General features: G+C 41.9%; 1 protein-coding gene across 1 annotated transcript in view; it reads left to right on the top strand.

The window, feature by feature from the left end:
• Nucleotides 1–223: 223 nt before the first annotated feature.
• Nucleotides 224–20658, top strand: part of LOC133132954 (AF4/FMR2 family member 2-like) — a 173653-nt gene continuing 153218 nt past the window's right edge. The window contains exon 1 of the mRNA XM_061248804.1: nt 224–440. Within this exon, the coding sequence (XP_061104788.1) occupies nt 388–440 (53 nt within the window). The 5' untranslated portion in view covers nt 224–387. The remainder of the gene's footprint in view (nt 441–20658) is intronic.

Below are 20658 nucleotides of genomic sequence, written 5' to 3' on the forward strand. Positions count from 1 at the left end.
TCACCCGAAACACACGGGCACAGTAGCCTACAGCTGATTTTAAGTAACAGCCGGGAGAGTACAAATGTATCCTACCGTTATTTGTTTTCTCATCTTTCAATATTATGAGCCAGATCCCTCGGTTCCTAATATGTTGACTCCATGTCACGGCTTCTGGATTTCTCAAGCTCCGCCTTCTTCTAACTGTGCTGTTGAGACGCGTGAGGCAGGCAGTCAGGGCTGTAGCATTTTTTTTCTCTTGCTGTGTGTCAGCCCGGCTGAACACGTACAGTAAGACTAGCTAGCTAGTTGCACTTAACGGAAACGCACACAAATTAGTGCTGTATGCAGGCTGGTGCATTTGAGCAGCCACTGGCTTCTTACTGACTCAGACCACGGGGACCAAACATGGACCTATTCGAGTTTGACTTCTTCAGGGACTGGGAATTGGAGCAACAATGGTACGTTGAAGTACATTTCAGTTTCCTTTGCATTATATGCCTTTATATTTTCAGCAAGCTTTGTTTCCCAATGCCGATCTGAGCTGGGCACATCAACGCACTCGGCATTTAGCATATGACATCCTGGGATAACCGTGTTTGTGTTAGCAACGTGTAGAGGCGAAGCGATGCTTGTGAAGGATGATTTCGCATTCTTTAATTCGTGCGCTTTTATTATATTGTCAATATGGGCCGTTTGTTTAATTCTGTACTAGAAAGCGCTGGCTGTCTACTGTGTAGATACATAGTGGATTGATGGAGTTTAAGTTATGGGACTGCGTTTTGTGTGTGTCTTAATTGTCGCATTTATTCAGGGTAAAATGCATAAGAAGTTAACATTGTTGATGAAAGATGATGCAGTTAATTCTGGCATATGTTGTCAAGTGCTTTCAAGTTGAATGCAATTCGTCACTATGAAAGATATCTACGTTCTAAGAATGGACTTTTCTAAATGCATGTGTGTTTGCGCGCACGAGTCCGTGTGTGCGTGTATACTGCTCATGCCACCTGAACTGTAGGGAGGCTTTTTTGCATTTGCCTTCTATCTTTTGGAATTTTGGAATCAGTGAAAAGTTGAATTTTTATCATCAGATTTCATATAGATGCACAGTCCTACCCAGGTTTAAGGTACAAACCCTCTCTACAAATATCTGTTGGATTCCAACTATCCATTCCTAACATTTATTATATTAGAGTGGCCTAAAGCAGCTAAATTGGTGTTATTTATTCCCATTATGTCTTTAAGCTGTCCATATTTCAGATATGGTTCTTATCCTAAATGGAATATCCTGCTGTTTGTCCTCCTTGGACTTCTTAAGCAACACAAAGGAATTTTGTTTTATGTACATATTTTAGCAGTCCTTGTTGACAATTATGGTGATTGTGGTGGTCTTAATACGAATCAGAGCTGAACTAATGATACAAATTCATTCATAATGTTTGAAAAAAAAAAGAAAGAAGCAACAAACACTTAGAAAATCTCATGCAATCCAAAGCAGCATTCAGTAACTCATATGAAGAGATGCTTTTTTATTTGTTCTTCCCCACACCAGACATCCCACAAATTCATTTGGAGCAATTACAGCATACGTAACTTTGCTTATGTTTTCATCACATTAAAATAGTTAAATACTCAGTTTTGAGAAATTCTTTGTATGGCTAGCCTTGTATGACAGTCCATGTTAATGCAATACAGAGTGGCGCCATCATGTGGCAGAAAGGGGTTGGGCAGGGTTGAAAAATGACAATGACCTCTGACTTCTACAGGTTGCTGTAATAGTAATTGTGCTAAATCTTATTAAAACTGACATTTTATCACCACATAGAATTTGCTTCTCATGGTGATCTTATAGCCCACTGTTCTATATTACCAGTTATTTAAGTTGCAATAATTCTGCCATCCTATATGTTTACATTACATGCATTAAACTGCCTGGATGTGGTAGACAATTATCAAATCATTGCACTATAGCCACTCAAAGGCCTCAAAATGAAGCTAACAAGAGTATGAGATTATGCTCATTTTCTTAGCATGCCCCCATGAGTTACTGCTACTCTTTTCAAAGACACAGACCTCTCTACTGCCCTTGTGGGAACCAGTATCCCCCACTGCAGGTAGAGGGACAGAACACATGGACTCCCTCACTTTCTTTTTTGTTTTTTCTCACTGCTGTACATATCCCTTTTCACAGTCATCTCTCTCCCTGTCTCTCCGTCGTCTTCTGCCGATGTCCTTTATTGCGTTCCCACACCGCCCTCCTCCTCCCTCTCCCTGGTTTCTCTTCCTCAGCTCCTCCTTCACGCAGTGGTTTGACTCGCTGTGTCATTTTGAAGTCATTTTGAACTACTCCAGTGTCAACACAGAGGCAATTCAGGGAATCCAGCCTCACTCTAAATCTGTGTTTACCCTTCTTCAGAGGTCAGTTTCTCATTCACAGTTGTTTCTGGTTCACAGAGGTTTTTTTGTTTTTTTTCCCACTGCCCTTTTTAACGAGACGATGCCATTGTTTGTTCGGTTCCTTTAGATTTCCGTTTGCCTTTATGTTGAAGCAGCACTCCACCAACGGCAATTTAAATCCTTGAAAAAATGCCGTGCCTAACTCAGTTGTAATAGTCAGGGTTTATTGAGAGGGTTGCATTGCTCCCACGGGAGTGGAAGTTTGTACTCATTACTTCCGAAGGGGAGTAATGGAAGAGTTTTGGTAGTCCCATTCCAAGGAATAACACTCTTTGACCTGTTTGTTTTTCCCCAAAGGGTGAAACGCTGGAAATGTGCCCATGGGCAATCAGAATATGTGTTGATTTGAAAGGGAGTAATAAGAACACTAGACTGATTAGGATTACTCTGATATCAAAACAGAAATGGTTCATTTGGGGGTCTGCTCCCTGGAGCCAGCTCAATCATCGAAGACAAGCAGACATTTCCAATAATAATTTGGCACCAAAACCAAAGTCTACAAACTAAAGACTCTGGATACCCTTCTGTAAATAGTCTTAAAAATCTGAACTGGATAACAATATAGCTTAATTATCTTTTGTTTCTGAAGGAGTAGAATTTTTATAAAAATATTAAAGTATTGTGGTAGACTACACTAATACACTAATTACACTAATTCGACTCATTCAAAGTCAGTAAGCTAAGAGGCTTCAGTGGCATTCTTTTTGCCTTTGGTTAGCAAGTTTGGTTGGTCTTAAATCATTTTTAAAATCCGTGTCTGTACCATATTGACCTGCAGCTGGGTTTTAGGCTATTATGTGTTAAATATGTTTAATTACAGTACATATTGCCTACTGCATGCTTTTTCCTGCATACTTGCCGACAGCACTAGGTACTACTTAACATGCCTAGGACGTATCTGGTAAATCTATTTGGGTGCATCTGGAAGGGATTCTACCCTTAATAAATGCACATTGAAATGTTTAATGTTTTTACCAAAATATTTTTCTTCCTGTTTTTCATTTGCAGCTGATCACTTGAGATGATTGCTTAGGTAATGCTTTATTTTGGGCGTTCACTGCGAAATTGAAGAAAAGTTATTGATTCGCTGCTCACTGTAACTGCTGTTATGAACATATTCTGTCAAAATGCTTCAGCTCAATAAATGTAAATGTGTGTAAAAGCTGACCAAGACTTACTGTATCCAAAAGACTCAATATGTCAGTTGAGAAAACTTTCACAAATTATGGGTTTATTTTGCTTGGTATTAGCGGAAGCAATGCAGGCTACATGCACTGCTTAAGGGTACAACCGCAGTACCCTATCTGAAATGTAACCCTGTGTATTCTGTTCACTAAGGACCAACACGCTGCCAATTTTATTTCATGAACACAAAGTCAAAATACTTATTCACAGTTTTTTCAGGTGCTTATTAAAACCATTGACAATATACTATATCTTTATATGCATTTAAAGCTTGAATAATTTGCCTAATAAATAGGAAAGTAACTGCCAATTATGTGTAAAAAAAAAAGTGATGAGATTAGTGTTTTAAAAATGTCCTTTGGCTATTTGTAGTTTTGAATTAATGCCAGGTTTTAACATTGATTTTTTAGAATTAGATTACATGTAGTTGATTCTGGAATAGTTAAACAATCTGAAATGGCATATTATTATCTGTTTAATTGCCACCTAGTATGTATGGGTGTATACGTATTTATGTACAGTACATGCAAATACATATGTATGCATAATTTTAAAATCTGTAAAGCACCCTGTAACTTCGTGCTTGGAAGATGTTACAGTATATGAATAATGTTTATTTACTGTTTCCCTAGCAAGTAGTGGATGAATTGTACATTTATTCAGCTATATGTAGTGGCATAAACAGGCTTAGATTGTGTTTTTTTTTGTTTTGTAACATTGTGTTGCTTGTGAACTTGACAAGATCCTCCCTAGTTTGGCTCTCATCTCTTATTAAATAGGCATTTTCTCTGCTGATGAAGCAGACTCATTAAGGGACTGACGTACCTGGTGTTTTCTTCCTTTGAAGTTTTTGGTTTCAGCTAATGGCTGTGTAACTGTGTAAGAAAAGGTCTTGGCAGCGTGACTAGTGTTGTTTTCAGGCAAGATTACCATAGGTTCATTTTTGGGCCAAACGTTTAGGTTGTGCACCAGAACACAAGATTATTACTCAGTTACTCATCCAATAACAAAGTCCCCCCCAGTCCATCCCACATGTGGTGAAGGATATGAATAAATCCTTGATATTTGTCTGGAAGTGTACGAAGAGCACTCTGGGAAATGTAACTTTATACTGTAAAGTTACATATGTGAAATCTAACAGGTACAGTTTGTATAGCTGCCAAGTGAATCAAGACAATCTAATATTAAAATAAAAAGCCAAACCCCCCCCCCAAAAAAAGTGTAACTTAGAGGTGACTCTCAGTTTTTACGTAATGAGACATTTTAAATATTCATATTTAAGGCAGACAGGTCTGTGCTTTGATGTTTTACCGCAGTCCAAATATAGTACAGATAATGGTCATGTTAAAGTATAAGGTTATAAAACTCAACTTTACGAGGACAAGTTTGTGATAATTGTGGTACTTGTCTTTTTGAAGTTGTTTGGAGGTTGAAGAATTGTACTGTACAATACTTCAAAGTACTGTCAAAGGATAGGGGATTTTTGTCCCCCTTGGTTTGTCTTAATGTTGTGTTCCTATGGAAGTCAGTAACTTGCCCATCTCCCTTGACACCCCAATGCTTTGACACAGCGTACTGCTGTGGGGGGTGGAGGTGTATATTAAGGTACATATCAGAGTCCCTGCAGAAGGCAGTGTGTTTGTAGCCTCACACGAAGAGACAGCCGCGGCCGGTGTCCTGCTGGCGTAGCCCCGCCATCCGCCCCCCCTCTGCCCCCTCTGCCCCATCGCCGCAACACTGGGGCAGAGCGCTCCAGGCCCACCGCCCCAGGCCTTCTCCTCGCGGCCTGCCAACGGCGGTCAAACGCCGCCGAATGATGAAGCAGCCCGCACAGAGAAGCCTGGGCCGGGAAGAGGAAAAAAAAGGTCAAAGTTCAACGCTTTCCTGCCGTCTCGGAGCACCGCGCAATTAACGGGGTCCGTCCGTGGCGGCGGCCCCCGTCGGGCCCCTGACTACGACCTCGGTGAAAAGCCCTCCCGCCCGCGGCGCTTATTTTAAACCGGTGCGATGTGGCGACGGAGAGGGGAGCAGGAGGGGCCTTGAGCGGCGGCAGTCTTCCCGCACGGGAGGAGAGGAGGTAGGGGTAGAGTGTGACGGGCTGCGGTGTTTTATCTACGCCGGAGCAGCCGGCCCGCGTCTGTGCCTGTCGGTGCTGGCGGGCATCGCTTAACTCGGGCGCCAGTGCTGCTGCCTGTCACTGAGTTTATCTGCCTCCTGTCACTCAAGGGGATAAGGGGGGGGAGGGCACGATCCCTGACTTACTGGAGCTTGGGAGAGCCGGTATATAGACCTGTAACTATACCTCCCGCTATCCCGCTAGCACTCCTACCTCCTCCATTCATAAAGGACCGCTAATTACAATAGGTGTAATATGACATTCAGTAATTATCCTCTGAATGTAAATGTGAATAAAAGAGAGACCACAAGCCCAGTATTACTACTTCATTCACCGTGCGCAAGAGAACAGACCTGTTACAACACATTGAGCAGACTGAACAGCCCAGGCTGCGGTACTACAGTCCTGGCCTGGGGAGAACGGCTGCCATACGGTTTCTGCAGCGTGTCGTTCCGTCAGTTTGGACGATTGAGGGAAGCAGGCATGCTTCAGGCGTTCGGCGTCTGATTCAGTTTCGCATCTCAAGACAGCTTGTTTTCCTCCGGATGCAAAGATTGCACGTTCCTTCGCTTATGCATGGTCACTGTCCTCTAGGGAGACATTTTAGTTTTTCAATGTAAGGCAAAAGGTGCACGGGAACTATCGGCAGAGTGACATTATATATTCAATTAGTGCCATGAAATGGGCCAGGGCTGGCTATGCGCTTTGAGGAAAATGTAAAAGCCAATTCTCCCTTAAACAGAAAGGATTGTGTGAAATATACGGAACACATATAGATCATACTGAAATGTGTCTACGGTCTTGAAAGATAATACGATGTACGGTATGCTGCAGCATCTATTTGTTTATTGGAAAAAAATACTTTGTTGTATTTTTCAGTTATTAATGATCTCCTATTTGCCCAAGAACGCAGCGATTTCGTCTTAATGGATTAAGTTCATAATTGTCAATTTTTAAAATAATGGCATATTTTGATTTGCATGCTTCAATATTGGAAGATATTTCATTTTACAGTATTCACAAGTAGACTCTACTGTGGAAAACTGTAGAGAAAATTTCTGTTGATATTAGTCTGCCAGACTACTCATTTTGTGTGGCACAATATCTAGCCAGCATTCTTTAGCAGCCATTCTCTGCTCTGCCAAGATGATGACATAAAATGTTGATTGGGTTGAGTGTAGCTACAGTACAACTGCAATTAGCATTAAAGGAAAATAATTGAATTATTCGAGCTGGATAATATTCATATTGAAGAAAATAATTGAAATCCAGCTGCAATTAGTTTTGGTTCAGAAGCACTAAGGCCTGCAGTCCTGTCCTGTGTCCCGATTGGGTGGATGGAGGTTGAGTTGCTCTGAGTTCATAGCTTCCGCTTAATGTTACCGAACAATTTACATTGCGACTTCAAAGGTCATTGCCTCAAATGAAAACAGTGAATGACAAATAGGATGATTTATTAGAGCCAGCCCAGGAGCTGTTGAGAGGCCTTTTTTTTTTTTGGAAGGGTAAATCGGGTTTCTTTGATTGACCTTTAGTGATTGGTCTGTTGTAAGCCGAAGGAAATTGCACATTCCTCGAAGGGAACAAGACATTCTCAGGAGCTCTGAATAAGCAATATTGTTTATGTTCTGTGCCAAAGATGAAGGTATTTGTGATATTTCTGGGGTTGTACTATCAAAAAGAAGACCAAACAGCGGGATTACTGCCCTAAGCCTGGCAAATTTTTACGCTTTTAAAAAAAAGAGTAAGTGTGACCTTAAGGATGACACAGTTGTGCTATTAGCCTACCAGATTTTAATGTAATGTCTAATTTTCTTCAGATAGCTGCTTCTCATTCTCAAGGAGTCTAGTGTACACTTAGGCACTGTGTGAAGTACTGGGTAGGGAAGTCCGTAAGTATTTGAACAGTGATAGAATCTCTGTTCTTTTGACTCTATACTCCAGCGCATTGGATTCGAAATGAAACCATGAATCAAAGTGCAGACTTTCACTTTTAATTTGTGGGTGTTTACATCCATTTTGGGTGATCCGACTGCACTGCAACTTATGTTTCACAGAAAGTTCTGCAAAGCTAGAGTGGTTAGCTGTATTGGAGGTACAGATGTGTTCCATGTTTCAAATAAATGTTTTAGCTGCATTGAATTGTTCCTGAGATATCATGGAGAAAAGGATTAGGCAAATAAACTGCGTGTTATTGTAATAATAGTAGCATCAATCAGGACTATGTACTTGTTAGGCCTGGTATGAAGGCAATTTATAAAAAAACAATTATTATGGTACCATAGTGCTGTGTGAGGGGAAGCCATCACAAAAGGATTCTGCTCCTATTTCTTTGTTATCTTAACAAGGCAGCATTAAGCTGTCAGAGATATTATCATCCTTCTGAGGGGGCTGTCTGTCTCACCCAATGCATGTTTGCAGTATGCTGTTGGGAGCTGGAACCAATATGACAGGCTGATGTTGGCGTGCCTTTTGCACATCGCAGTTCTCTGACAGAATGGCGTGTGGGGGCCAGATGTGCCAAAATCCGAAAAGAAGATTAGTGCCTGAGGAAGCTATCCGGAAAAAAACCCAGTCCTTTCCACCGTAAACCGGGAAGCGGCTACCGTTGGAACCAGTGCAGGGCAGACGCGCATGACCTGGGCGGGTAGGCAGGGATGTGGGCGTCTCTCCCTCACGGCGGGCTGTGGAAGGCAGCGAAGTGCGACTGGGGGAGATGAATCACGCCTTGTTTGTTTGTTCGCGGAGGCCAGCCCGTGCTGGAGCGCGTAGCGGCGGCAGCTGCATCCGCCGTTATTTACGGCTCTCAAACCAGGCCCTGAATTCATCGATTCAGTGTCGCCGTGGAGGAATAAAAGGCGTGGTTGAAATGAGGCCGTTGCGCACTTTAGTGTGACCGCAACTGTCGTTGAAGAATTCTGGTTCTAAGAAATTGGCACAAACTCAAGTAAATGTCACTTTTGTATTGATTTTAATTATTCTACTGTATATGTGATGTGTGTTTCAGTGTCCTATGTTTAAAATGAGAAATTTGTCTATACTGTAGAAATACAGGAATACAGGAAGTATACTATGTAATCAATGAAAATCTGGCTTTTATGGGGAAAGAAATTAATGTCTATGAATTGCTATTAACAAAAAAGTTATGAGAATGCTCTCATCTCAAACAACAAATTGATCAAAACGCGTGTTATTTGGTACTTTGAAAGTAGCAGAAAAACTCACAAAACAACAAACAAAATGTGTTTTCTACAGGGAGGCCAGGAAGTAGGCTGTGAAAAAATGTGTTCCAGAACACAGCTGGAATATTTGCCAATTAACAATGAATACAGTCTTAATTTCAATTAGGCACTGCTATATTTCAAGTAGAAATATATGCTGTAACATCAGTTCAGGTTGTGTCCATTTCTTTTAAGGTATAAAAATGTAACTAGCAGACTGACTGGTTTGGAAATAAAGAATAAAGTTTGCAGGCAACGTGATCTTTTGGCATCATTGCTACATAGTGTCTTTTCACTTACCCTTGTGTTTCGATCCCCCATTATAGTAAATGTAGCTGGATTACAGTTATTATTTTTCGCCATTATAGCTCAGTGTTTCAGCTGTCTGTCTTTAGAATATCATGCACTTTATTGATATTCATAGAAATGTCTATTACTCCGCGCCCAACTTCAGACACTGTGTTACTTTGTGCCAGCGCAGCAAGCGACAACTCCAACCATGCATTCAATCTCCAGATATAAAAATGTCAGAGGCTGGCGTTGTACTGTAATACGTGTTCACGCATAAATAAACTGCGAAGGAACTGCGGCACGGTCCTTTATATCGGGAGCGAGTATGACACAGTCTGTTGTTGTGATATAGAAAGATGCCTAGACATTGATAGAAGCAGAATAATGGCACCTCGCTAGTGCTATTCCCCGTTGTCAAGGGGAGTTAATTCCTGGCAGGTTACGCAGCTCTTTTGTGTGATTCCTCTCTTTTAAAATCGTGGGCTGCAATCCCAAGCTTGTAACACTTCATCTAACAGACAGATCTTAAGGCATGCCTGATTTCCACTTAACACCATTTCTACATCAAACTTTAATGTGTGAGTATATGGAGGGGGACAAAGGGACCGTTAATGGCTATTGAGTTCTTGAGGGTGGCCAGGCAGTTTGGGAGAAGGGGATTCGGTATATGAGCGTATGCGCTGTCATTCTTCTGATCTCCATTCGGTCACCGCAGTCCCTCCTCCCGCCCACGATGGTTTCCGGCACCATATGATGTTTCTTATCTGCTAATAGACAAACAACACACTAGAGGCCAGGTTTTTATTGAAATGTCATTTCCAATGTCAGTGATTCGATTACAAAGGCATACATTGTGATTTTTATTTGGCATGAGGATAGAGAATTTTCTTTTTGTCCTTCCCATGACACCAGTGTTTCTTGTTTTCCTGAGCGTTCAATTTAGCCTAACAATTGTAGTGCTTTGACCTTAGATAGTGTATGAGTGACAGATATTAACACTTTACATTCATTTTCCATCCATCCATCCATCCATCCACCCATTTTCTTAAATTGCTTATTCCTGGTCAGGGCTATGTGGAGGGTCAGCCTATCCCAGCATGCAGTGGACGAGAGGCAAGAATATGACCTAGACAGGTCACCAGTCCATCATAGAGCTCACACACCATTCTCTCACACCTGAGCAATTTAGAGTCTCCTATTAAGGCTTTGGTCTGCAGGGAACACCAGAATACCTGGCTTAAAACAAAGCAGATAGTCGGGTTTCTTTGATTGACCTTTCGTGTTTGGTCTGTTGTAAGCCGAAGGAAATTGCACATTCCTCGAAGGGAACAAAACATTCTCAGGAGCTCTGAATAAGCAATATTGTTTATGTTCTGTGCCAAAGATGAAGGTATTTGTGATATTACTGGGGTTGTACTATCAAAAGGAAGACCAAACAGCAGCATTACTGCCCTCAGCCTAGCAATTTTCAAACTCTTTTAAAAAAGGTGTAAAGGTGTGACTGTACGGATGGCACGGTTGTGCGAGGAGTCTACCAACTTTTCATATAATGTCTCTTTTTTTCTTCAGATAGCTGCTTCTCACTCATTAGGAGTATAGTGTACACTTAAAGTGGCTTGTGATGGAGTAGATGGAGGTATAACTTGGGCCTTGCTGTAGGTCATGCAAAAAAAAAATGTTTTGGCTGCATTGAATTGTTCTTGAGATAGCATAGAGAAGCAGTTAACTGCTTGTTCTGGTAATAATAGCAGCATCAATCAGGACTATGTATTCATAAAAAACCTGACAGAAACCAACGTTGACACAGAGAGAATTCCATAGCTTCTTGCTGTGAGGCAGCTATGCTATTCACTGTACCACCGTTCTATACCCTATTTTACACAATAATATTCAACAATGAAGAGGTAATAAAAATTTGGATTGAACAGGAGATTGCTCGACCATTCATTGTTTTTGCGTTATTTAATCACTTTCACCTTATAGCTACAAATCAAGCAAGAGTTACAGTGTAAAATTAGCAATAGAGTGTCTTATTCCCGCAGCATTTTCTAGGCTGCATTATTTACTCTATGGATCACTGTACACATTCTGCTTAAAGCCATTCAGTTCGCGACCATTGTGAAAACCAGCGTGACTTTCCCATCTTCACACCACAAATGTGGAAAAGCTTGTTTTGAGGAAATAAACGGAACAGATGATTCTTTGACATTTGGAGCGTGCGCGATACTTGTTTCAGTTCTGCGTTGGTGCAGTTCCTTTGGCTGGCTCTGTTGTTTTAACAGCAAACCAGCAAACATTAGCAGTGCATTAATGTTTTCCAGTAAGCACTTGTGGAATTCCCTGAAGCTCTCTCGGTCTCTCCGCCTGGTAAAAATTCAGTCTCCACACCGTATGGAAAATCAAGGCTTGTGTTAAAACAGCGCCAGAGGGATTCGATGAAAAGGCTCTTTTAAATGGGGAAACTCAGGCAAAAAGCAGTTGTGATGTTGCAGGTATGGGGTCCAAATCGCGAGAGTGATCATCACCAGCTCTTTCCTCCCAGCATGCTTTTTCACAGATCTGACAGACCTGTGTGATTGTGAAAAATGTGAACCTACCCGGGAGGACTCAATTCCTTTGTTTTTGTTTGAAGCAAGCTGCAGCATGCCAGAGGTGTTGTTTTTGGGTGTTTTTCTTGGAATGATATTCTGTTGATTTTTGGCATTTGTTTCCCCAACAGCGAGACCTGAATAAGGCTTAACCAGTTTTATTATGATCTGACTTAGATGGATGTGACACTGTCCTCTATCGCACGCCAGAGAGAGCGACGTTAATGAACCCATTAACGCGGTCCACGCGACTGGAGAGAATAGCGAAATTATCATTATTTCGTGGCCATTAAGTCGTAATCTGCCACCTTCTCCCCATACTTTCTGTTCTCTCCCCCCCCCCTCCCTCCCCCCTCTCTCTTTCTCTCTCTGGCTGATCCGCTCCCACTTTCCCGGAGAGCGCCATTAATTCATTAATAATCAAGAGCAGTTCAGCAGAAAAGAAAATAGGGAAATGTGCATAATAATGTGCCTTATAATTAACGTTTGTATTTGCTTCGAAATGCACTCCCTCTGAAGCAATATCCACACAAGAAAGAGGAGCATTGTCTCTCATGGACACAATGTTATTGTCGAATGCGGAATTTGGTTTCTGGTGAATAAAGTATATAGACAAGAAAGTACTGGCTTCAATATACAAGCAGCAGGCTTATATTTGTCCAATCGGAACTTTGTTTTCTGCGGCTTTTCTGAACAATGCGTTTCATGTCTTGCTTGAAGCTTTGTTTGAGATTGCAGAAAAAAGACAAAGCCTGTAGCCATTGTAGCCTCTGCTGTTTGATGGCTCTGACTGATTTTCAACTGTGTGAATTAAAGAGGCGCATGGCTGCAGAGAGCTTTCTGGAAGCTGACAAGTGGATACTTTCTGGGGGCTAATAAGGTGGAGGTCATACAGACTGGCTTGAATCTCCCACCCTCCAGAGGTTCCCTTTTACCAAATCGTACGTACATAAGCGCACACACACACTCAGAATTGAGGAAATGTGTGTGCAGTCTGTGTGATGTTACTGTTGGTCAGTTACTGTTTACTGTGTACCACAACGTACCGTTGTCAAAAATGCACAGTAAAATGGCCGGTGTCCCTATTGGACTATATACGTATACACTGTTAATAGTTTCATTAATACTGGGCGTTTTACTGTGTGCATGGATTTAAAATGACATGCAAGTAACGGGTATATTTATCTGGCAGAAGTCAGTGATGTTGATGCTGAGTCAGAGTGATATCATGTGGGGGCACCGCAATAATCTATTCTAGGACCTCCTTCCTTCTACACTCAGTGACCACTTCATTAGGTATTTATTGGATGTATTCTTTAGACTCTGCTGTAGCCTATCCACTTCAAGGTTCGGCGTGTTGTGCGCTCAGCGATGCTCTTCTGCATACCACTTTTGCATCACGTGGTTCTTTTTCTTTTGCATCAATTTCTGCTTTCACCCACAACTACCAGGGCGGCACGGATGGTGCAGTGGGTAGCACTGCCGCCTCACAGCAAGGAGGTCCTGGGTTCGAATCCCCGTCGACCGGGGCCTCTCTGTGCGGAGTTTGCATGTTCTCCCCGTGTCTGTGTGGGTTTCCTCCGGGTACTCCGGTTTCCTCACACAGTCCAAAGACATGCAGGTTAGGCTGATTGGAGAGTCTAAATTGCCCATAGCTATGAGTGTGTGAGTGAATGGTGTGTGTGCCCTGCGATGGACTGGCGACCTGTCCAGGGTGTATTCCTGCCTATCCCTATGCTGGGATAGGCTCCAGCCCCCCTGCGACCCTGTTCAGGATAAGCAAATTCAGATAATGGATGGATGGATGGACCCACAACTACCGCTCACTGGATGTTTTTTTGGTTTCACTGTGAACTCTTGCTGTCTTGCTTAGGGACACTTTGACACAGGCCGGGCGGGGGATTGAACCGGCAACCCTCCGACTGCCAGACGACTGCTCTTACTGCCTGAGCCATGTCGCCCCTTATATGTCTCAGTTTAGAAAAAAATCTGTTCTTAACCAACACAAATACAGCTCTGCATATACAAATACATGTTCTATCATGTACCAATAACAAAGAGACCATGTACCATGTATTTACAGAAAAATTATTTTGTTTGCTCTGGCTAGTATTTGTCTTTTGAGTACCCTCTCTCTCTTAACCGAGTACTGCTGGAAGTGAGACGCGAGGCTGTTTATATTGAAGAAACATCATTTGAAAATAGCCTAAGAAATGGTTTGTTTGTTTATATTATCTTTCATTTAAAAATAACTGATGTTAAGTGTTGAGGTATAACTAAGTGTTGCACATGTATCCCGAATTCCTGTGTTCATAAATTGTGTGGTGATCGTGTGATAATATGCTGTTTTTTGTTGTTTAAAAAATAATAATAACTTGTTGCCATGAGATTTCATCCACTGGGAAGTCATAGGGACACTGCATAACATTGTATCAAACAACATAGACCTTGCTTTTTTTGCTTCTGTTCATGTGTGGCATGAGGGAGCAAAATATGAAAGAGAACTAATAATTGACACTAAACCCATTGTGTCAGTAGGTATACGTCTCCAACAAAGCATACCTGTAGAACCACTGTGCGTGCTTCCATTTAACACAATTCAGGAATCCAAGGAATCTAGTAAGCCTTTTCCACCAACAGCACAACAAACCAGCCAAAGCAGTCGCTGCAATGACGGCTGTCTTGTGCTGCCGTGCTGAAGGCTTTGTGATGTTCAAATGCACACTCCTGTAATGCTCTCTCTTAGAGGGCAGTCCATTAAACCATGCAAGCAAATGATAGGGGAACAGAGCAGACTTGTGGTCAGGTTAGTGGGTACTCTCCCAACAGACAGCTTGGATAAATAATATGCATATATCGAGGATGCTGTTACAACACGATGGATTTTACCACAAATCTCTTCTAAACCATTTGCACTATAGGTAAGGGAGATGTTCTTGCAAAATTAGGTGCGTGAACTTACAGTGCCGTGAATTTAAATGAGTAAATTGTGCTCTCAAGATAGGTATTTTAGCATTGCATGTAGGCCCAACTTAGCTGCATATCAATTTGAATAATTATGTATTTATACAGGGTCCATGTCTCTAGTGGCCATATAAGATGGGGAAAGAGGAGAGGGATGGAGTGTGTTGGAGAGTGATGTAAACAAAAGCATTGTGAGAGAGGAAATAATTTAAACATGTAGGGCTCTATTTTCCAGCTGGCACCTGGCGAAGTTGTAATTTCGCCGTGGACACATGACACGGTTCAAATGTGGGTCATGGTACAAAATAATCAAGGAGAAAGTTGCCTGTGAGTGGCAACTGAATGTTTTTTTTCCCTCTAAAGGAAATTGCTCAGTTCAGTTTAAGCCAAGCCATTGTTGAGAAATAAGGTTGGAATCGTACTTTATCATTTCCTTTTCTTTCTTTTGAGCAACCATTCATACCGAGGCATCTGACTGCGGTGAAAAGGATATTTTTTAAAGTCTCCAGTTTGTGATGCGCTAGTTTCCAGTGTGTCTTACTCAACATTTTTTGGGTGAGGTCCTCTCGCAGAGTCATGTAGCCCGGGGTGCTGCTGTGTACCAGTCTGAATGCTATCTCCTCCTTACAGAAACACTGGGAGCCTATGCGCTGGAGCCTTGACCAGCGGCGGGAGGTTAGATAGCACAGCTCGGCGGGCTTAAAGATAAGCCTCGGCCCAGCCAGTGTCCATGCTCCGGCGGCCACCGGCCCTCTCTCGCAGCCAGCGTCCTCCCCTGGGCCCCGGGCCCCGGGCTGCTGCCCCCAGGCCTGGTGCCCTCCTCCCCACGCCAGCCCCCTATCCCCCTCCTTCCTCAGGGCTGCTTTCCATCTACCAAGGTTACAGCACAGCCCTCCAAACCTGCTCTTTTATTTATGTGTCACTCTATAGAATATCAAGAGGATTTGGGAAGATCTTCTGTAGAACTGGTCAAAATCCTAAACAGCTGGTTACCAGTATCAGTATTTGGTGTTACACTGGCTCCTTAAATGGATGTAAGGCCATGGATATTGTGTTCAGTCCCCTGCCGTTCTATTGTTTAAACAGAAATAAAGCAAGCCCTCTTTGGCTCAGAGTCAATCAAACCGCAAAGTGGTTTCATATTTCCCCCTGATTCTTACATTTGCAAATACTGTAGTGTTAAAACAAGCAAAGTGAGAAAGTAAAGCTGGCTTTAATTCTTTTCTCAGAGTTAAGGACAGAGTGCCTTGCGGTCAGAGTGAATTTGGGCCTTGGTGGCATATATCTTAAGTTAGAAGGCACAATGATCTCCTCTTAACCCTCAGTATTAGCTATATCCCAGATTTTGTATGCAGTAACAGGGAAAACGAATTGCCTGCAACAGAAGAAAATCGACTTAAGGTGCTTCTTGTTAAATTATGCAAAAGCCCAACTGCTTGTCATTACGTATTGGCTGCCATTATGTGGTGCCGTAATGGAAAAGGAGCATAAACACTGTTTTGTTATTTTGATAATGGTGATTTTATTGGAAAATCAATCAGCTCCAACTATGCATTCATGCTTTTGGTATTTATAAGTAATAAATGGAGACAAATGGTGTGTATATAAATATAATTAGTATGGAGTCAAAGCAGTTGGCTGAATCCAAGCCTTGCAGACAGGGAAAAGGTCAAGTATTTATGGTGCTGGCTTTGACCTCCTACCAGGGGCCCTGGATGTGCATCGCCAGACGCATCATGGCTGTCCATGGAGAGATAGATATTGAGCAAAAAAATGCTAAGGGCCACTGCGACTGACTATTGTGGTTGCTTTGAAGTCTCCTATGCCTGTTTCATGTTATTGCCAATGTGCTGTAATGAATTTAAGGGTGGCACAGCACTCTAGGGTCACACGCTGCCAAAGGAGGCGGTTCTGGCGGACTTAAGAGATGATGTGTTGAGAGGAACAAGATGGTCTTCTGGAGAAATGGTCAAATGTGGCCAAGAATATCGCCTGCAGCAATGCTAAAACTGAGCTGCAAGCATCAATAACACTTAGCATTGGTAGTGTGGAGTTCAGAGTTTTGAGTTGCTTTTGACGGTCTGGGACTGGTTCTTTGTGAAATTTGAGGGAGTAGTGTGTATGTGTGCGTCCGTGTGTGAGGTTGTGAGAATGGCGATGAAAGTCTTCTATTATTTTTGAATTTTTCATCATTGAATCATGCTATAAACAGGGAATATTCTGTCCATTGTTAAGAATAATGTATCATATAGACTTTACCTTTTAATATATGTCAACTTTTCCCCAAAAAAAGTTAAATGAAGCTTGAAGCTGCAATTTAATGCATATTTGAATTGATAACTGCATTGCGAGCTCGAAACAGCCCCAGCTCAGTGCCTCAGGGTGAATACAGAGCAGGTACCACCAGGGAACATGCATCAGGCAGCAGTCATGAACATTCGGCACTGTGGATTAACCCAGGTCTGCCACTGGTCTGGACCATCTAGCTCTTAGTGAAAATGTCAGCCTCTGTGTGATTTATTTTAACGATTGCCTTGGTTTGACAAGCTACCGAAAAGTCTTCCGCATTGCAGTTAAAGCTTTTCTGTGCAGAACTGGTCGTGACTTCTATTTATATGTATTTAGCATTTATTTAACTGGAATACCCCATTGAGTTTGAAATCTCTTTTGTAAGGGGTACCTGACATAAAGGTTACCCCATGAGACCCATTTGTAACTTGAACTCTGTGTGTTTATATTTAGCAGACAGCCAAGGTAGGAATGCAGCAGACCTATTATTGTTTTATAGATATTTTTACTGTTTTTATCAATTCATGTTAATATCCAACTGGATCCATCTGCACAGGTGTAAATAATACAACCCAGACCATACATATAAGAAACAGTGATGGACTAATGATTTAGCTCCTGTAATGAAGCACAAACGTTTACAAAGGGGCTTTGAGTCGGGGTCGTGTCAAATCTGCCAGCTGTGTTGTCTCTGACGTCAGCCAGGAGGCATATTCACTGCAGCCTGCTGCAGCTGGAATGACACTGATAGCTACCGCTATCAGCAGAAGTTTGGAAAATCTTTTTTGTCGCAACAAATCTTTAGCAGGTTGCTGAAGACTATCATTATGAGTTATTTCCCAAAATCATGGTGTTCAGTATGCCTGAAGAGGCTCCATTTTATATAGAATCTAAATATAGAATTTTGGTGCATTGGCTGTTACTTTTGGGGCGGGGGGCATTAAATACACCCAGTAGTCTGTGAAGAAGAATCGACAAATATGTGCAGGGCGAGAAACTGGACCCAGTTTCCATGACCTTTTTTAATAAACGCTGTACTTAAATCCATTTTATGGGTATCTGTTCATGTCAATGATGTCATAGTACTCTAACGATGAGATCAGCACGCACACGATGGTTTACCTAGCCTTACTTGTGGATAAATGAAAAGGGTCTCCGCTATTATTGCGGAAATAAAAAAGTCAACAGAAAATGAATAACCCATAACAGTTCTCGCCCTGAATCTACGGCACCCCAGTCGATCTGCGTGATTTGTGGCCTCGACGGAACGCTGATACAGTGTATGGAATTGAGCTATTAAGCGACGTAATGGGAACAGGTGGGGCCATCGTTTATTCTTGCCATTTACACAACACTAACACTCACCTTTCAGCAGTCCATGTTAATTACATTGACTGACTGCTGGCTGTTGCCTTTGCGCAGTGGAGCGATGTGTTTATGATTTGTTTTGGGAGATATATCCTCCTGGGTAATGTCAAGGGTCTTATATTAAAACCACTTCCCTTTAGCGTTATTGTTTACAGTTTCGCGATGAGTTGTGGGCGAGCATATAATCCCACTTCTGTGGAGTTGGCTCCATTTGGACTGATAAAGTCTGTCAATTAAATGCCCACCAAGCTGCTTCTATGTAAATGTTTATTCGTTTTTGATGTAGCACCTACATCGCAATAACAGAGAATTCTGTGGGAAATGTTATGCAGAAAAATAAAAACATACAAGAAAACCATTTCCTTTAGGCTTGGTAACAGAATGTGTATGACTGTTTATCGAGAGCTTAAAGCAAACATTACACTAACACGAGATTAGTCCGGCAGTAAAGCGTAAATAAAGCGCACAGAGAGATTGGGTCCATCTGGGACGGGAGTGTTGCAGCTCTTTTTTTTCTTGGCTCGTGCCCAAGATTTCCTTGCCACATTAGTGATAATAACAGTAAGAATGCCATAAATGAAAAGCCAATAATAATGTGTTTCAAAACCGTCACATGATTAGCGTATTTCACTATAATTGTAATCAAATTAATTGCCTTCATTCAAGATCTTAGTAATTGAGGTTGACAGACCGTCTCCCTTGCATCCTCCTTTAATAATGGACTGCTGTTGCATTAAAACTGATTTAATAGCCTTGGTAAACAAGGTCCTCCATAAATGTCTTTTTTTCCGATGGCTGAGACAAATGTTGGGAAAACAATTACATGGGAAAATATCACTTCATATGCCTCTCTTATGGGGACAAAATAATGACATTTTTATCATGTGACCCCAAATTAATGTTCACAAACTTACACGACCCCAACACCCCACCCACCAAAGAACACCCTTTAGCCATGACTATACTGGAAATATCCAACAATATGTATAGCACAATAAACTAACTGCATGTACATCATCTCCCATTGCTAATAGTATATCAACATTTGTCCTTTGATATACCTTTGATTTACAGTGAAATGTAAGTTAGCGAGTGTTCTGAGGAGAATTCCTGTCCAAAATTGACTTTGTGATGAAAAAAATATGACTTTAGTCAAAATGAATGACAGATGTTGATTGATTGATATTCATCAGGGGATATGTCACTTGGCGCCGTCACGTGCATTTCGCCGCCCCCATAATTTCTTTCTGGCCCCCTGCTGCCTTTCCCCGTAGGCTAAGAGCCACCACTCTAAAGAACAGACAGGCCCACACCACAAGGACAAAGGAAAATTTCCTTTCAGTTTAGCTAAGGGCCATCAGGGATTTTGCAATGCACAAGTGTACGATAAGAGCGCTAAAAGTTTCCTGTCCGCAGCGGAATCGAAAGCGGAAGCCTTGTGTAATAGGCCTACCGAGCAAGACCACTTCTGCGCTGTGGGGCCAAAAGAAGAAGTGCAGGTGAAAATCCTGCCTTACGTCTCTGAGTCAGGTCTTATTTACTGCCAAATCTCCATGCAGATTTCATGAGGGAAGTCGTGAGCTTGCCACGATATAACATCTCGGTACACTTGAGTCAATGAAAAAATCTTTCAAGATGTATGTTTCTGATCTTCTCTGTTTGTTTGACATTGGTAGTTCCTCTGTGTTATTTATTCTCTTGACATATTGGGGTATATACATAAAAGTTTGTTGAAGCAGTCTCCTACCTGACTACCTAGTACTGCCTAACACCAGATAATCATTGTGGGAGCATATGCCTGGAGGTTTATTTTACTGTGGCTTTTTCTGTGGAAGACTTTCAGGAAAAAAGATTCAAATAAAGTGCCAAATTGTACAAATGGTTCTCACTGGGGTAGTACCCTATGGGTATAAACGAATGTACCCCTAGCCAGCAATACATAAATCAGTTGAACCTTTTTCCCTTGCAAAAGGCACTTATTAGTACTCAAATAGAACATGATTGTACTTTCAGGTACTTTTGGGAAATGTGTTCCTTAACGAACAAAAATGTACCTCCACTGTACTTTTATTCCTGAGAGTGAAGACCACAACATTGACCTAGATGTCCTTATTTCTGATTTGCATGCCATTGAAGTATAAGCACATTGAAGTAGGCCACATGAAAGGACGTCGGGCTAATCTAGGTTTATTCCACCTCT

This window comes from Conger conger, chromosome 7 (assembly GCF_963514075.1).
Source record: "Conger conger chromosome 7, fConCon1.1, whole genome shotgun sequence".
Classification (NCBI taxonomy): Eukaryota; Metazoa; Chordata; class Actinopteri; order Anguilliformes; family Congridae; genus Conger; species Conger conger.